Below are 19,038 nucleotides of genomic sequence, written 5' to 3'. Positions count from 1 at the left end.
GTTGATTTGATGTGTTACTGTGTCAGACATGAATGTTTTTACAATGATCCCATTAAAGTCCAGGATGTGGAACGTAAGAAACAGTCAACTTTGCCCAACAAAAAAAAAAGTCAAATCTGCAACTGAGAAAAATGTCTTTTTACATTACTAATAGCATTTTCATGGATGTGTTCAGGAAACATTATGTAGATTATAAAAGTTTGAAATATACATTTTAAGTCCTATTTTGAGCAAAAGTACATCTTACATGATACATTTAACAGCTGTAACAACTCAACCAGACTTTTTGAAAGTAACGTTGGCCAACTGAAATGCATCTCGTGATCTTTCAGTTTGTGAAAGAATTTATATACTTTATATACTTATGTTACAGGTAGTCTTATATACTCATAGTTACAGGTAATCTTATATACCCATGTTGCAGGCAATCTTATATTCATGTAATGTGTGCTGTACCAGACACTGAACTTTAATTGCACTTTGTCTCTGCTTTGCAAAAACATGATATTAATAGTAAAATCTGCCCTGCAACTTGCAACCTGCGAACATCTGTGTCCTTATCTGTAAGTTTCATGCGTGGGATGCGCAGGCCTTACTGTGAGAAGATCCTGTTGATTTACGTTAAGCTACATCATGCACCTCACGAGATCGCGCCTCGTGCGCCAGACAGGAAATAACTCCTTTCTGTGTAACTTGTTTGTACCACTGTATAAAAGCTTGTATGACGCGCCGCAACGGGAGAGCCCTCCATGTTCTGTATGAGCATGTATTTCGAATAAATCAACTACCAGGGTACATAACAGACTTTGTTCATTTCTTTGACTTGAGAAAGATTTTATTCCTCCACAATTCAACTACAGAAGCTCTCTGTTCACAGGGTTGTTTTAGAGCTGAAGGCTCACTAATTATAAGATACTTAGTAAATCTGCGTGTGTTACCAACACAGATGTCAGAATTTGAATCTTAAGTACCAACAATGTCACCTTGTCAGATGCTCTCTCATACAGACACGTGTACACAATGCTTCACAATAGTGTTATTAGTTCTTAGTGCATTTAAGATAAACTATGCAAGTGAGCATGTCAAAGCATCACTATATCATCTTAGACAGTTGTGTTGTGTCCTTTAACATTAACTGAAAATAATACATACATACAGGGGAAGCACACAAGGGACTGGAGCAGCTGTCCCATACAAGAAGGCTGGTGTCAGTCCAATTTTGTCTCGGTTTATTCCTTACTCCTCGTAGCAGAATAACATATAGCATATATGGCTACATTTATGTGTTAGGCAGTTTTATTTTTCTGTAATCCTTTAGAGGAAAAGGTCCAGCCAGCTTTTTGTTCTTCCTCTTTTATTTGTATTTTTTTTTCAAACGCTAATTTTATCTGCAATCTTAGTTTCAATTTTATTAAAATAAATTATATATATATATATATATATATATATATATTATTTATTCCCTATTTAATGTTATCTTTAATGACCCTGTGTTCCAAATTCTTGAGGTTTATTGTTTAGTGGTTAAATTGAAATATTCCCATTGATAATTGAAGCCAAACTCTTCATTGCTTTTTCTTTCCTTCTCCTGTTTGTTCCTTCTCTCCTTCTGGACATACAGCCTTATTTAAAGTTTATGCAGTTGTGTGATGGCAAGAACAAGAACAAGCTCCTTGAATGCACCTTTGAATCTCTTAATTTTCATACACGAGAAGATCTGCCTCGCTTCCCCATCAGATCATTTTTTAAGCAGGTTACTTAAAAGCTTGAATCAGGACCTCTGGGATTCAGCCTGTGAGGTTATTGCAAATGTTAATATAAAATAGCTCTAATCTTAAGGAAAGAATAGAATCTGAATCATGGCAACTTTAGAGGGAGAAAAACTGCTTTGCACTTACAGCTTAGCGGAAAACATTACAGAGTCATTCAGAGTTGACTGCTGAGGATTGTGCAACATTCCAAAAAGACTAAATGCATTCTGAAAATGCACAGACACTCTTGCAAATGATTATCACATTTCACACTGTTTGCTGACATGTACTGTACACAAAAGTTGTTTATGTCAATGTAACCTGTCATCAACATGATCGTCGTTGTTATTATTTATTAGACAATTTTCATTCCTTCTTAAAAAAGGATTAGGGATGGTCCTCAAATAGCCTGAAGTTTGTCATTCTATTCAAAAATGTCTACATGTCTCAGGGAAGGTGACTGTGTGCACCTGGATAGACACACACCATGTAAATACAACGTGCTTGAGATGTGTGCCCACCCTACAAGCTGCTGAGGACTCAGTGAATATACACAGGATGGTGACGGAGCGTTGGGGCAGAAATGAAAATATGAGAGTCAATTTGAGGCATATGACAGCTTATCTCTCCCCTCCTCCGGCAGCGCCCCCAACCCCATATTAATTGTTTCTGTCACTCAGCCAGATGACATTGCAGAAAAGTGACTACTGCTCACTACCTTGGCTGTTATGACTGAAAATAAGGCAACACAGGTAATCTTTCAGCTCTGCTCTGCGTTTTAACCTTCATTTGCTGACAAATGCTTCCAGGACATGAGCTGTCTGGAAAAGGTTAAAAAAACATTTTTAAAAATGCAGAGGATGGATTCTTCTGGTCCCTGTGTGGATTTAACAGTGTCACAGAGCCACTATAGCTGTATTTGATTTAGTGTGTAACAGACATGAGCAGCATTCCTGGCTGTCAGTTCAGGAACTCACCACTTTATTTCTTCAGTGGTAGTATCCAACTTAAGTCCAATCCACTCCACCTAATGAAATGTTAGTCCTGGTAACACTCTGAATACACTTTTATTTGCGGAGTCCTGTCTGCTTTCTGCACTATGCTTTTCAACAACTGCCTCATTCACAGCAGTGCTGCTTGTAACATGGACAACATTGACAGTGTGAATTAATAAACATCAATCTAACCGCTCCACACCAGCCTCAACCATCAGTGTCATCATGTTCATGATAAATCTCATGTATGTGTTTATTAATGGCTCACTCTTAAAATTAAGTTTCATCATAATGAAGACAATTTGTACACATGACAAACTAGAGATTTTTACTGTAAATGATGATGATGGGGATTTCAATTATCAAATTATTTTGCCATTAGAAATTAAAATGTTTTGAGTTTGATATCATCGACTTATTTCACCCAAATGCTGGAAACTACAGAACCGGTTATTCTGACAGAGTTTTTATCAGGTAGACAGAGTATGTGACAAAGAGACAAAGCTTAGAAGGCAGAGGTTAAAAAAAAAGCTGAGAAAAACTGAAAATATATGTCTAATATAAAGGAGGCTTTTTAAGACAAAGCCAGAGGACTTTATTAAAAAAAAAAGCATCACTGGCAAACCTAACACCTATCTTTTATACTCCAGCAGCAATAGCGGAACCTAGCTGATTCATGAGCCATAAGAAACTATGTTGAGCAAAGAGAACAACACAGGATCATCTGGATTAAGATCACAGAAAAGAAATGTTCCGTGAGTAGCCCCTGTCTTTTGGTATGAGGTATGAAAAATGACTCCAATAACATACACCAGGTCACTTTTCAGTTGACCAATTTCAACAAGAATCACTGTATTTCTGATTTAATATGAGTAGAATTTTTGTTTCATGTCTGTATCATAGTCACAATTGCATTCTTTTTTCCATTTACCATAAGGATAGAATATAGTGCAGTCACACGTAAGGGTTAGATCTTGTAAAATCACATGGTAGGTTTTAAAACAGCCATTGCATAGGATCACATGAGTTAGACTTGTCAGAAACTGTCAAAGTAGAGCTGAGAGATCAGATATTTCTCAGATATAGAGCCAAATTAAGAGCTGGGAAGCCGGGAGTCGAACCACCGACCTTCTAATGGGTGGACAACTGTTCTGAGCTACAGCTTCCTACTGAAGAGGTGCATGAATTAGTTATCACTGAAAGGTGTGGACATTTGCACCTGTGATTTGTTGCATAGATACACTATCTGTCAGATTGCAAAATGTGGTGAAAAACAGTAGTTCAATGAAATTAATTAAGGTTTGCAGTCAACACTGTATTGCTGATTTCTCCTTTGTTGTTTTGTTTGCTTGCAGAACAATAACTTGGCTTTTCTGAAACAAAGGAACCATGACCTCAGGGTGTGTCTTTCAAAATGGTTGTTTAAGGAATTAGAAACTCCTCTCTGCATCAGTTCAGGCTAAATAACTTGTTTCCAGGTTAAATATATTGTTAAAGGGACACTATGTAATAAATTAAGTCATTTATTAGCTCAAATCAACATATTCATTCATAAATTATTCCTCATTGGTGTAAAATTATCTCTGTCAAAAATCTCAATTATCCTCCTGAGTGAAGAATAACTTGTCTGTATCTACATAGAGCGGGCAAGCTCTATGGAGGCTGCCATGTCCTTCCGCTCTATGAAAAACGACGAAGTGCTGAGAGGGACATAAAGCACTTCGAATCACGTTTTCCCCAAAGCCTGTAAGCGGAAATGACGTCATTTTGACGTCACGTCCGCCAAATGGCTTATTACTGGCGCTAATGGTAAATAGATTTGATCTCGTAAATTATCCCACTAATAATGCATTGATTGTTACCAAACTTCTGCCGTAGTACACATAGGCTCTTAACTCACAAAACGAGGCATTAGAAAGTTTGTAAGTTTACCGGGAGTTTATTTAAAAGAACACTTTCCAGATAGCAACTACACACCGCTGCTAACGCTATTGCTGCGTCGACGTCACTTCCGGTAACTCCCGGAATATGACTACTTGCATTGCTTGCACACCAAAGGCTATGTCAACTTATGTTATCTGACATGTTATCTGTCATCTGTATTTATAGTGTTATTGTATGTGTGTTATGTAATTCTTTGTACTGTGTGTCTTGATGTCTTTTTGTTTGTATGGACCTTGAGTCTGAAGCTATAGCTTCTTGAATCTTGACACATACCGCCTGCCGTAGTTCAAGAAGTTGCAACGCACATTTGAAAACGCGAGGCGCTAGAGAGCAAATTCATTCGACTTTGCAAAATAAAATTGCACCACTAGATGGGGGAAGAAATTACAAAGTGTCCCTTTAAGGACATCACCAACTAAATTCATTAATCTGTGAAGTAAACCGGACTTTAGTCCATGGCTTTCTTTCCAGGTAGCCCTACTCCCTGATCCACTCAGTAAAACCTTTGGGAGTGAGACTGCTTTCCCACAGTGTTACCAGATTGGGCACCCAATAATAATTTTGGTGGGTTTGTAGTCAATTAGGCAGTTTTTAAGTGAACCTTCTACAGATTATATTGAAACACACTTCATCCAATCAGTCATCAGGATTAGATGATAGAAATGCCCCCTGACCTGTTGGTATCAATTGGCTATTGCCCTAATGATGCTATTTTTAGCAGCAAGTCATGCTGCTTCAGTAGACTTAGCTGGAAGATGCTGAATGGGCAAAATACAAGAAGAGTTACAGAAAAGAGTGAAAAAGTGACAGTGACCCTAAATTGTGCATAGTGCCATCAAAAATTGATGAAAGCAAGGACCACAGCAAATTTTTGCAATCCGGACAAATGGGCCCACCTGAAAGACCTGAAGGACCACACCAAATCAAAGTAACACAATATGTGGTGCCTCCCCATGGTCAAAGATTTTATGGTGGCATCAGTGAGGATTGCGAACACTGGAATTTGTGATGACCAGAAACAATGTGAACTCTGCATTGACACTTCCAACACTTCATTTAATGCTTTGGGTGATTTGTCTGACATTCTGCAAGATGAGATTGGAGCCTTTCAAACGCACAGAACCAAATGTACGGCTGCGATTAAGTCTGTTTTTGCACCATACTTTCGAGAGTAGCTTTTACAGGCCATCAGTGGCTCGTCGCACTCACTTTACTTGGAAGAAACAACTGACATCACTGTGAACAAATTACTCTGCATAAGAATAAAGTACCAATCAAAGAAACAAGAGATTTGTCAGCACTTATCTGGGGCTGATCGAACTTTTGTGCACGGATGCTGCAATGATTGTAGATTTCGTCATAGATTTTCTGCAAGCTAATTGTTTAGATATTGCAAATATGACTGGCATAACAACAAACAGAGCAAGCATCATGGTTGGGAGGCATCATCCTGTGAACACTGCTAAAACAGAATCAGCCAGACCTGTAGTTATTCAGGTTTATATGTCACTCCTTGAACATTGTGGCTAAAAAAGTAATGCTCTCACTTTACGTTGAGCAGACGGTTCTCAGCACTGTTATGTAGCGCGGCTCCTGAGTGAAACGTATAATAACGACCAAGTGTTTATCTGCATTTTCCTGTACTGTCAGAGATAAAATCTATGAACAGCTGCTTTAAATCAGGGACCAGGGACAGCCTTGCTTGTGTCGTATTTTCCGAGTGAATAATGAATAGCAGCTCAGGGAACTGGACCTAAAACCGTCCAGTACTATATTGCCAAAGGTATTGGCATCTGACTTTACACGCATATGAATTTAAGTGACATCCTATTCCTAATCAATAGGGTTTAATATGACGTTGGCCCACCCTTTGCAGCAATAACAGCTTCAACTCTTCTGGGAAAGCTTTCCACAAGCTTTAGGAGTGTGTTTCTGGGAGTTTTTGATCATTCTTCCAGAAGCGCATTTGAGAGGTCAGACACTGATGTTGGACAGAAGGCCTGGCTCACAGTCTCTGCTCTAATTCATCCCAAAGGTGTTCCATCAGGTTGAGGTCAGGACTCTGTGCAGGCCAGTAAAGTTCTTCCACACCAAACTGGAGCTTGCTTTGTGCACTGGTGCGCAGTCATGTTGGAAAAGGAAGGGGCCATCCCCAAACTGTTTCCACAAAGTTGGGAGCATGAAATTGTCCAAAATCTCTTGGTATGCTGAAGCATTCAGAGTTCCTTTCACTTGAAGTAATGGGCCTAGCCCAGCTCCCCTACATAATCCCCCCTACACCAAACTTTGCACTTGATGAGTTTGCAGCGGTTGAGTATGTCTGCTCAGAAGACACTACAGGCAGCTTGAGCTGTGAAGGTACCTGAAGCTAGAAAAAATTGCATGAATACACATAAATGCAGCTTACACAGAAAGTAGGTTAGTATAGATAAAGCGGAGGCTGCTCTGATCAGTGGGTGATTGTAGGACAGCAGCGTCAGAGGCTTTTATTATAACCAAAATGTGTTTTAGAGCAATAAAACGTTTTCTTTTATTGTTTCGTAACAATTATGCTCTAAGGCAAAATAAAAATAAATGAATTTTAAAAAGCCATGAAATTGTATAACATGGAGAGGTTTTAATTTAATAAAGCTGAAATGGACTTCCTGGTTTTACCTTCTAGGTAAGCACAGCATGGCAATGGCACCAACACAGGGGTGGAACCCACACTTCAGTCTCACTGCTTATTGTGTTTGATCTGATTATAAGAAACAAGCTGTGTTTTCAATAAATTACCCAAACCAGAACTTTCCACTCTCCTCTTTGATTTCTCTGGATTACTTGCACTGATTTGCCCTGTTTAGTACAGTATATGTCTGTATAAAATATTTATGACTGTTTTTAACACCTCAACATGCCAAATAACTTTGTCTAAAATGTGGGACTTCATCATATAAATCTCTCTTCTAGCAAAGAATGTAAAAACAATCAACATCTAAATATTTTATGTGGAGATACTTAGTAAAAATGTTTAAATCTTAAACAAAACTCAAATATTTGCAATTTGAAAAATGGGTATTACGACAAGAACCACATCTTATACTACCTGAAAATGCCACACAAATTTGTAATTTCATAGAAAAGTTATTTGAGCAGTCAATATTCTATCGTGAAATTGTTACAACAAAGAGACCTGTTATCAGACTTTTCTGGCAGGGCATCGGAGTTGACACCACCTACTATTTATTTTTATTCATCGATTTTTTTTAAAATTTTTTTTAATTTTTTATTTTGGTTTATAGTAAAAAAGCAATTACCAACTGTGTTAATAAATTGCTTTAGCTGACAAGAAATATCCCAGTTTCAATGATATCATCTAACAACCGATTCTTTTCACTTTATAAATGCTTAATACATTCTTAGACGGCATGGCATAAATTTCCATTGCTATGCTGATGATACTCAGCTGTACTTATCTATGAAACCAGATGAAACCAATAGGTTGGTCAGACTATAAGCATGTCTTCTAGACATACAGACCTGGATCACTCAAAACTGTCTGCTTCCAAATTCAGACAAAACTGAAGTCGTTATCTTTGGACCTGAGCGCTTCAGAAAGAAAGTGTCTAGCTATTTTGTTACTCTAGATAGTATTCACTTGGCTTCTAGCACAACAGTGAGGAACCTTGGAGTTTTTTGGTTTTCTTACCAGAATCTATCATTTGACTCACATATAAAACATGTTTCTAGGATTTCACCTTCATCATATTGCTAAAATTAGGACCATCCTGTCTCAGGGTAATGTAGAAAAACGGGTCCATGCATTGTTACTTCAGGATTGGACTACTGTAATTAGGAATAGGAATTGATAAGATTTTAACAATTCCAATTCCATTTTCGATTCTGCTTAACGATTCGGTTCTTTATCGATTCCCTTATCGATTCTCATTTGGTAACAAACCGGTCGATAAGCATCAACTTTGTTTAGTTTAGAAGTAACACGAGTCATGACCTTACAAACCCAACAACGCTGAGGTCCACATTGGTCTATCATGGCCTGAGTAATTTAACTCTTCCCTGCTCTGGTGAAAGGAGAAGCTGGAGGTAGAGGTGAACTGGGGGTAGTACCACCAGCCTCTGGCTCTGAGCCAGTCAGGCTCTGTCTCTCATGATTTCATCTAAATGTAATGCCTGAGAAGGCATTCATTTAACCTTAACCGTTACTAACAGCAGCTTTTACAATGAGGCAAATGGTGCTAACATGATAGGTAGTGTTTGTTAGTTAGTTAGTTTGTTAGTTAGTTACCTGCAGTGTTAGCCGAGGACATGCTAACGTTGCTGGGTTCAGATTCACCAACGTTAGTCCGGAGCAGATTAAAAAACGCGACATTCATTCATAGTTATTGCATGTTGGTAGTATTTCCTCCCTTTGGTGAAATATTCACTTTTCAAGTTGCCCAGTTGTCGTCTTTTTTAGGGATGTGTAACCAAACTTTCAAGCGTTTGTACCGCGCCATGTTTACTGTTGACTGCTGGCTGCGCTGGACGTCATTCGCACCCACTGGAATCGATAAGGGAATCGTTTGCAAAATTGCCAAACGATTCCAAGGAATTGAAACACTGGGAACCGGTTCTCGATTCCCATCCCTAACTGTAATTCTTTATTATTGGGCTGTCCCACATATTCTCTGAAAAGCCTCCAGTTGATCCAAAATGCTGCAGCCAGAGTTCTGATGAGAACTAACAGCAGAGATGATATTTCTCCAGTTTTAGCTTCTCTTCATTTGCTCCCTGTTAAATTCAGAATAGAATTTAAGATTCTTCTTCTCACACATATCTTAAAGATTGTTAGATATTTTCCCAACATTCTTTCTCAAACTTCAGGTTTACTTGAGGTTCCCAGAGTCTCTAAGAGTAGAATGGGAGGCAGAGCCTTCAGTTATCAGGCCCCTCTCTTGTGGAACCAACATTGCATGACTTGGCTCTCCTTTTCCCCTGTTTAGTTCCTCATATGACATTATATACATTTGGAATTATTTTTGTCATTAACTTGTGTTTCTCTTTCTCAGCAGGTATCCTTTGAATGGTGTTTGTTGTCCCCTTTTTTCTGTCCTCTCAACCCCCAGCTGGTCGAGGCAGATGGCCACCCTTCCTGAGATTTTCTTCCTGTTAAAAGGGAGTTGTTTCTCTCCACAGTCGCCTCATGCATGCTTAGGATGGGAGATTGGACTGAATTTTTTTGTTTTTTGAATTGGCTCTGTATATGTATGACTTGGACTAATTTTTTATTTAATTAATTGGATTACTATGAATTGGACTCTAATTGGCTTGAATTAGACTATATCAGTTAAGTGCCTCGACTCGATTGCAGTCAACAAGCTGAATATTGACCAACACTGATGTTAGGCCAATATATCTGTGCATCCCTCGTGAAAAACATTAAAGACAGTTGTCAATCCTCCCAGGAGCAGACACCCCTGCAAGTTGTGTCAGCTAGAACTTAATTGTCTCACAAAACGACCTAACAGCAGGTGCTGAGACAACTGAGCTTTAGTAAAGACAAGGTTTATCAACAAATGATGACCTGGTGAACGGGAGTCTCTGAGAGGCGAGGGAGATAATTTGGTAATGTTTGAGAGAGAGATAAATCCAGGTAACTGCTCAGGTTGCTCTTATAAGCTGTTTTCACACTGAGATCCGCTACCATCGTGGGTCCAAATTGCCACTTAATCCCGAGTCGAGCAATGTGAAAGCTTGGCATATTAGGTGACCCGTGTCGCCTGAAGCCGAGTTCAGGGGGCGTTGCCTAGTGGCAGAGCGTCACACGAAACACATAAAATGCTGGGCGTGTACAATGACGTAGGCACAAGCCATGCGTCGGAGGTAGGGTTAAATACACCTGTCTGCATCAACTTTTTCAAACCAACGATGGCGGGACACCTTGAGGACTTGTTTTTGCAAGTGTATATGCAGTTCATGGAGATGTTATTTTACGGGGTGTGGATGGTCACAATGTGGGATGCCGCCGAAGAACATGTGCGGAGAATACAAGAGCACTATAATGTCCAAGTTGAGGAAATCCATCGACAATTTGAAGCAGAAGAACGCGAACAGCGTCGACGCAATCGACAAAGACGTTTAGCTGTCATGGCTCTGAACACACATGTGTCTGCAAGAAGAGTGTGGAAGATGGCAAGACCACAAGGGTTGGTGTTTTGGTCCAATGCTCTGAACAGTTTTGAGGACGACTGACAACGACAGCTGTCCATTCTGTCTTTTAAACTCCTCACGTCACACCACGCCCACGTCCATCCCGCGTCAATTGCTTTCACATCAAATTCGGCTCGGCAAAGAGACTAGGGTCCGACGTGGGTCAAATGGCGAATCGAGTTGACACCCCAGCCCGGATCGTCAGTGTGAAAGGAACAGCAGACACACTAAATTCGCGAATTAAACGCGGGTTCTTCCTCAGTGTGAAAGGGGCTATAGATTCCAGGAGGGTAAGGAACAGGTGTGAGAGCAGGAGTTGACCAAACTCTGTCGCAGACTTCCTGGAACCTGCTCAACCCCACCTAAGGCTCAAAATCCAAACAAACATCACAGCAAAGCATGATCATGACACTCAGAGAAACTGTAAAAAACCCAAGAACTGCAATTCAGATTCTACCAGCCTCAGTTAGCATGTTAAATGTTAAAGTTCATGACAGCACAATTAGAAAAAGACTGAACAAGTATGGCTTGTTTGGAAGGGTTGCAGAAGAAAGCATGACTTAAAGACTTCTGGAACAACTTCTGGAACGACTTCTGGAATGTCATAATTAGGGTTGCCAACCGTCCCTTGAAAAATGGAATCGTCCCATATTTATCACGGCGCTTTTGTTTCTAAATACGGGACGATTCCATTTTTCAAGGGACGGTTGGCAACCCCAGTCAAAATGCACAGCAGTATTTTTGGTGAAAACCAAACAAAGCATAGAGAAGATTAGAGTGGGCCAAAATTAATTTTCTGTATGACTGATAACATTTTGTAGAAAACTGTTACTTGGAGTTATTGCTGCAAAAGCTGGTTCTACAAGCTGTTGAATCATGGGGTGATTCACAAAAGTTCAAAAAAGGATTCTAATATTTGGCTTAGTTTTTGTTCAGTAAATAATGACACCGGGTAATATGTCATGTGCTGCTATCCATCTGAGGTTGCATTGACCTTAGTTTAAAAACCTGGTAGGGACCAGAAGACCTGTTTTATGGACTGTTAGAGGGGTGGACTTTTCTTTTTCACATGACTGTAGAAAGGCAACTTTCTAAAGGCAATCAAAATATAAGAGATAAAATAAGAGATCAGAGATCAATATTTCATCACAATTTGGTCGATAACTTAATAACTTAACTTCTTCAAGAAGACCAAAACAATAAGATCCATCACAGTCCAGTGATGAAAGTAGATTTAGTTGCTGTCAGCATTTATATGCTGTGTCAGTAATCATCCAGACGAGAGCTAACAGATGCAGGTTACATAAATTAATTATGGGCACCTGGCTTCACAACGTCCCTGATTATTGCTGGTTTGCTTTTTTGGGGCAAAAAATACATTTAAAAGAAATCCCATCCATTGTTTCTGGGACAAGCCTCTTATTGCCTGATTTAAGTTGGAAGAACAGTAAAAACAACTAACCTCCAAACAGACTGAGAACACAAACAATGTCTCCAACACCTCTAACAAGTCCCACTTTTTAAGCAACATGATGGAGACAAATGGAAAGCAAAATACTTGAGTCAGTCAAAGCACAGGCCTGTCACATAAGCATATGGTATTTGCATGTTTCTGTCCTGCACACAGTCTGTCATTCTGTCCAGACGGGATGCTCTCCCCATCAGCAGCATGCCCGACAAGCCTCAACAAGACTGCGTTCAGTTTTAATTATTCATAAGCATGCTTCATTGAACAGAACTGGGGCAAGGGAAGAGCTATGAGGAGGTAGATTACAACTCTCCACCCCTCCCATCCCTGCCCATAACATCTGCCAAGCTGCTGGCAGAGGTAGATATAAATAGGCGTTATACAGCCATAAACAAGTCAACATAAGTGTCCCATGTCTGAAAGAGGTTTGTTGGCGTGATGGCACTTATTAGAGAATTCATACAGTGTGTATGTAGGGAGTAATACCAAATTACTCGCTCATATGACTGCAATAAATGTAATGATCTCTCAATTTCCAAGATAAATCAATCCTGATGAAAAGATAAGAAAGTGATCAACAAACCAAAAATACCAAAGAAATTGAACACTCTTTTGCACCTAAAATCTCTCACTCTTTCCAAAAATGTCCAAATAAAGATTTACATACATGGTTTGTTGTTAAGTAAGTCGTGTTCAATATGACTGGCTGACAGGACTTGACTAGAATGTAAAACATATTGAAATTATGGTGACAGGAGGAAGCGAGTGAAACCTAGTTCTCCATCTCTTCCCAATCTTCCACAATGGCTCAAAGCTAAAGGGCACATAAGAGAAACAACAGCACATTGTTAAAATTGGATTGACTAAGATAGTTGGACTGTGAAATGCAGACTAGAGAAGCAGCCAAACTGTCTGCTGAACTGCATGTGTGTGTGTGTGTGTGTGTGTGTGTGTGTGTGTGTGTGTTTTGGGGTCATCTCAGGTGGGACTTTTTAAACAACCACTAGGGGTCACTGTGGTTCTCTTTCACCTTTCCAACACTCACTCACTCACCGGCGCTGTGCTGCTGCCGAAAGATGGCTGCAGTCCCTGGCAGTGGTGAGGCGGATGACTTGGCGATGGAGGGGGTGGTTGTGGATGTGATGGAGGTGAGGAGGTTGGGCTGAGCCTTCTGAGGCCCCCGGCGCTTCCCCTGCTCTGAACTCACACCTCCTGTGAGCCCTTGGCCGGGCTTGGAGGTGGCGCTTCCTGCAGAGCCCCCACTCAGAGCCGTGTTGGTATTCCTCAGGGACAAGCGGTTCTGGATGTGCGATACGGCCTCCTCGGCCACCATGCCGCCACCTGGTATGACATGCAGGCTGGCGTGAACGGTAAATTCCTGATTCTCTTCAGCCCACAGATCAGACACGCGGCACTCATACACCCCCTCGTCCTCCTTCTTTACCTTAGATAAGCTGAGGCGGTGGGAGATGGCGTTGCCCTGAACACGCACAGTCTGAAGCCAAAGCAGAGAGAGAACACTGAACACCTGGCATATTGCAGTGTTTCAATTACAGCTGGTTTTAGTATGCATTAATCATCAGCTTAATGAGGGTGGCTTCATGTTTTATGAACAGAGGTGAATGTACAGGCATAAAAAACAGCACCAAATCATGACAGTGTGTTAGCTGTTCAGCAGACCAACACATTCATTCTTATAAAGCCTCAATTATCTCTAATAAGGAAGCACTTTACCTTTACTAAAAAGTAACATTATGACCTGAACCTGCTTGAGTATCACTGACACCATCTTAGAGGTCTGAAAACATTATGAGATCAATTATGTGTGCAGCAAGTGGGAACGTACATGACTGGGTGGGATGCGGCTGATTGGAAAAATGCACACAAATGTGCAAAAGAGATTCTTCACAGCTTAAATTTTCAGATGCCACAAATCAAAAACTTATTTACAAAACAAAATCAAATGCATATTTCTCATTATTGAATTAAATGTCTTCTTTATCTAAAGTATTCTTATTTGTCAAAGAGATTGGAATATCATTGATTACAAGTTGTGGCGTTCAAGGAATAAAGGTATGATGAACACCCTTTGAATCAGAATAGAAAGTAGACACTTACACTTATTTTTGTGGCTTCTCTCAAACCTTCCTGAAATGACAAAACATCATGAATAACATGAACAACATTAGATCAAATTCAATCAATTATTTCAGTAAAAGATGCACTTTCAACAAAAGGTTTTCCTTTTCCTAACTGAGAGAGCGAATGGTATGAGCAGAGCTGCTTCTGTACATGTCTCAAAGACACCATTGATAGCCTCTCTTCCTGGCCCTCCTTGTCTTCTCCTCTACACTCATTTCCCCCACTGCATGTGCTTGATTTGCAGAGGAAATACCACAGATGTGATTGTTCCCGACTCCTCAGACAGCTGAAAAAAAATTTAGACTGATCTGTCACGCTGAAGGGAAAACTCATTCCCACTGTGTCCTGCCACAATATCCTCTTACGGTGACTTTAAGCAGTGGACCTGAGAAGAATGTAATGGTTTGATAGCCAACAAGTGCCCTTCCTGCCATTAGAGCGACATCACCATCTTCCTGAGTAATAAACATGCTTATGTCCTTCTTTTGTGAGTGTAAACACAAACAAATACAGCCAAGGTCAGACACTTATCACGAGGACGTTATGACAAGCTGGTAAATTGCATGATGTGCGGATTTATAGCTTACACAAGCCACTGCTGCAAAGACGGTGAAGCAGGTGATTGTAAGTAATTGTAGGTAAACTGAACCAATTGAAAATCACTTCACAGGTAATTACAGCCAGTAGATTGATTGTGTAAATGTATTCAGTTTTTTCGGCAGATATATACAGCAGATGTGCAGCACATGTACGGATGTCTTTTAAGTTGCTGGGTAACAAAGTGCTGAGAGGATGTAGAACATGTGGGGTACAGGTAAGCTCCACGTACCTTTGCTCTGTTTGTTGGAGCATTAATCTGCAGCTCATGAGGCAGTTCTTTAGGGCCATCCTCCTTCAGGTACCACCACTGAATCTCCAAAGACATGGGTGCTGAGCTGACAGCCTTGAAGGCGCAGGGCATCTCCACATCCTCTCCTTCCCCCACACTCGCATCTTTAGGGACTTCAGTAAATGCAGCTTTGGTGTATGAAGGAAAACACCAGATACATTAATGGTAATGTCAAGCTTAAGTTCTTTACCTTCCACAAACCTAAAATGTTTCTGCTCTTGGCCTACCATCCTCCTGTATTTGAATTACACTGTGCACTCTCATTAACAGGCTTTTGTATTTTACATCGACCTCTGCTTTATCAGTCCCTATCACTTCTGGAAATGATCAGCTTATTTCTTGTCTTTATATTATGCTTTGATACGCTTCTAAGGGAAAAACGTACAGTAAAATATGCAGGCAGTTTAAACATTAGTAGGGCATGTTTAAAGCTGAACGTGGGTGGCATAGCTATTTGCAACTACAGGTTGTCAAAAGCCCTAATCTATTTTTACTCGACTTACCATTTGCACAAATGATAAAAGGCGTGTTGAGAATAAAATAATAGAGGAGGCTGTAGAGTCCTGTCCTTTCCATGTCACAGTCTAGTCACACTCTGCACGGCTATGAAAAGATCATGTTTTTTTATCTAGATGAGTTGTTAGCCGATCGCTCAAAAATAAAATCCAAATATGAACAGCAAAGAACCCAATGGAAGCAGAGCAGCTGCATCAGCTGCAACATGTAGTTAGACAACGATCCAGAGCTGAGCTCGAGGGTTAAGTCCGCATTTCAGCGCAGAAACAGAACCGGGATAGTTCAACCAGGGGGCAAAATTTAATCCCTTTTAGGAGAGGCGGCTCTTTTATTCCCCGATGCCTCCAAGAAGGAAACCAACTTTGCGCTGAGCGAAATAGACTTGCTGCTCCCCATCTCCATCCCGCATCCCTGGCGAAGGAAGGGCTCTCTCTGGCTCCACTCCAACGCCTCTCACACAACCAATCCCGTCTCTGCGCTTGTGTGTGTGACAGCGTGCCGGACTGGAGACCGCGGCGCGAGGACAGTTTATCCCGGGTGCTGTCCGACGGGGATAATCGCCGGGAAGAGCAGACGTTTGTCCGCGCCTTCGCTCTGACTGATGTCGCAGCTGGACAGCCTCCCCCCTCTGCGCCTCTCTCTCCATCCCCGCTGCACAGTGTCTTCTCCCCTCACTGCTCCACCGCACTGGCCTTTAAATAATAAACATAGTTTTCTTTTCTTTCATTTAAGCCATGAATGCACACTCACAATGAGTCAGTAAGTGGACTAAAGCTGCATGCGGTTTAACTTTAAATTGATGATATCGAGATAATCTAAAGAGCGACTCAGTTTGAAACTTATATCACATTAAATCCCCATTTGAATACCAAGCTGTTCTCTGAGAACCACTTAGGTGTCCATGAAGAGAAGTAGCAGATTTTTTTTTTTTTTATATATATATATTTTTCTTTTTTGAGCTTTTTATGCCTTTAATGATAGGACAGTTGGAAAGAGACAGGAAGCAGGGGGCAGAGAGAGGGAGGGGGGGAGACATGCAGCAAAGGGCCGCTCGGTGCGGGACTCGAACCGGGGCCAGCTGCAGCGAGGACTGTAGCCTCTGAACATGGGGCAGCTGCTTAACCCACTACGCCACCGACCGCCCCAGAAGTAGCAGCTTTTAAGATGGAGCCTAGCCTGGGCGAAAGCCGACTGTTGACTCCATCAAACAGTCTGGAAAAACCCAAGAGGAATCCGTTTCCATGGAGGGTGGGACCTTACTCAGCAACTTAAATTCATTGGAGTTCCCTTAACCAATCAGTAATGTTTAGAAAGGACGTAGGTTATGCGCCGAGGTTCATGCTTACTCTCGCGAGGCTCTAGCCCGCGAATCACGCTTCCCACATCCGCTTTCATTATACCGGTACCATTTGATAAATCAAACTTTTCCCAAAGCCAGTTGGAAGGAGAGCTACGACATCCTTGCCACTAACAAAATTGACGAGGCATTCCTCTTGCTCTTGTTTTAATTGTGTAATGCTCTCCAGAGTTGAGACAACTTCATGGATAGCTTCTAGCGTTCTTCCGTCGCCATGTTTATTTCCGCTGCGGTTGAACTACAATCATATGGACTACAATGGACTCCGCGCGTGAGTTCTGCATCACCACTCGCAACTGTTTGCTGATTGGCAAAACACTGAGCGAACCGAGGTAGGGGGATTTGGCCAGACTATGTGCGGAGCCAAAATCTTTGGGCGGAAGTACGTAGGATGGCGTCGCCAGGCTAGATGGAGCCTGCACCCTTTCATGTTGTCTGTGTTGAACAGGTTCTACTTTGATTTATTATACACATGTAGCCATAAGTAGAATTATAAGAATAGATGAAAAAGCAGCACATTGAAAGATAACGAAACTGCACAGAAAGAACATGTGTGTCTGCTAGTTGAAGTTTTTCTAAGCTTTTTTGCTAATTCAATATCTGCTGTTGAGCAAGTGACTGAAACCTGTTATCTAATAGCTTCGGTTGGGCCATCAGCAATCAATCAGAGTAATCACGGGCTGTGAACAGCTAGTCACTCCCCCCACTCCTTGGTTAACCATGGATGGGTGGTCTCAGCCAAGTGCAACTAATTAAAACATCAACTGCCGTGTCCTATTATGAGCACAGCATAAATGAAGGGGTAACAGCTGGAGCATCAGTCCTTGTTTGAAGAGATTCTCGGGTAAAGATTGCGCGTCTACCTGCGTGAGCAAGACCACTGAACAAGGCAAATCTGTCCTACTTGCCTCATCCGTGTCGCTCCGGCCTCACCACGTGTTTTAAAATGTGCCTTAATCCCACTCCGGTTGTCTCTGGCTCGCATAGACGGTTTCACACAACCAAAGGGCACCGCAACCTTAATAACCTCCACTTTCTAAAACATACCTCACTCTGTGACACCCTTGTCTGCGGCGGTGGCCAATCGGCGGTAAACCAAGCAGACTTCATTATGGCTTATACCAACCATCTGTCACTTGACATCCTGGCTCCCACTGAGACCTGGATTAAGCCTGAAAACAATGCTACCCCGGCTGCAACCACACATTCTCTCACACCTCTCGTACATCTGGGAGAGGTGGTGGAACGGGCCTGCTCATTTCCAGCAAATGGAAATACAACCAGCTGCTATCTCATGCTAAATACAACACCTTTGAATACCATGCCATCTTGGAAACCGCACCGGACAAAATCTACATGGTTGTCGTATATCGCCCACCAGGACAACTCGGTGACTTTCTAGATGAACTAGACACCTTGCTCTCTTCCATCCCTGAGCATGACTGTCCCATAATGATCCTTGGTGATATGAATATCCACCTTGACAGTTCGAACTCTTCAGATTTTCGGACATTAATGCACTCATTTGAGCTTCAGCTGGTCCAGTCCTCCGACTCATGAAGCTGGCAAAGAGCTACATCTAATTTTCACAAGAAGCTGTGCCACAGAGACCCTCTCTTTTCTGCACTTTTCTGACCACTATGTTATTCACCAGAGTCTTCCGGGAAAATGAACTGCTTCGACCCCTATGGTTTCTTTCTGCCGCAACCTGTCGTCTACCAACTTCTCCTCCCTTGTTGCCTCCACTCTTTCTCCTCCCTTGAGGTTAATGATGCCACGGAGTCCCT

The 19,038-nt window shown here is 41.4% G+C and overlaps 1 protein-coding gene across 1 annotated transcript in view; it reads right to left on the bottom strand.

Annotated features, from left to right (window-relative positions):
• vstm2b (V-set and transmembrane domain containing 2B) overlaps positions 1-16,531 on the bottom strand; it is a 30,484-nt gene extending 13,953 nt beyond the window's left edge. The window contains exons 1-4 of the mRNA XM_075470036.1: positions 15,882-16,531; positions 15,319-15,506; positions 14,466-14,495; positions 13,401-13,842 (exon numbers count right to left, since the gene is read on the bottom strand). Coding sequence (XP_075326151.1) covers positions 13,401-13,842; positions 14,466-14,495; positions 15,319-15,506; positions 15,882-15,954 — 733 coding nt within the window. The 5' untranslated portion in view covers positions 15,955-16,531. The remainder of the gene's footprint in view (positions 1-13,400; positions 13,843-14,465; positions 14,496-15,318; positions 15,507-15,881) is intronic.
• Positions 16,532-19,038: the final 2,507 nt, after the last annotated feature.

This window comes from Odontesthes bonariensis, chromosome 1 (assembly GCF_027942865.1).
Source record: "Odontesthes bonariensis isolate fOdoBon6 chromosome 1, fOdoBon6.hap1, whole genome shotgun sequence".
Taxonomy (NCBI): Eukaryota; Metazoa; Chordata; class Actinopteri; order Atheriniformes; family Atherinopsidae; genus Odontesthes; species Odontesthes bonariensis.
Note: the sequence above shows the minus strand (reverse complement) of the source record. Positions and strands in the feature narration are given on the sequence as shown.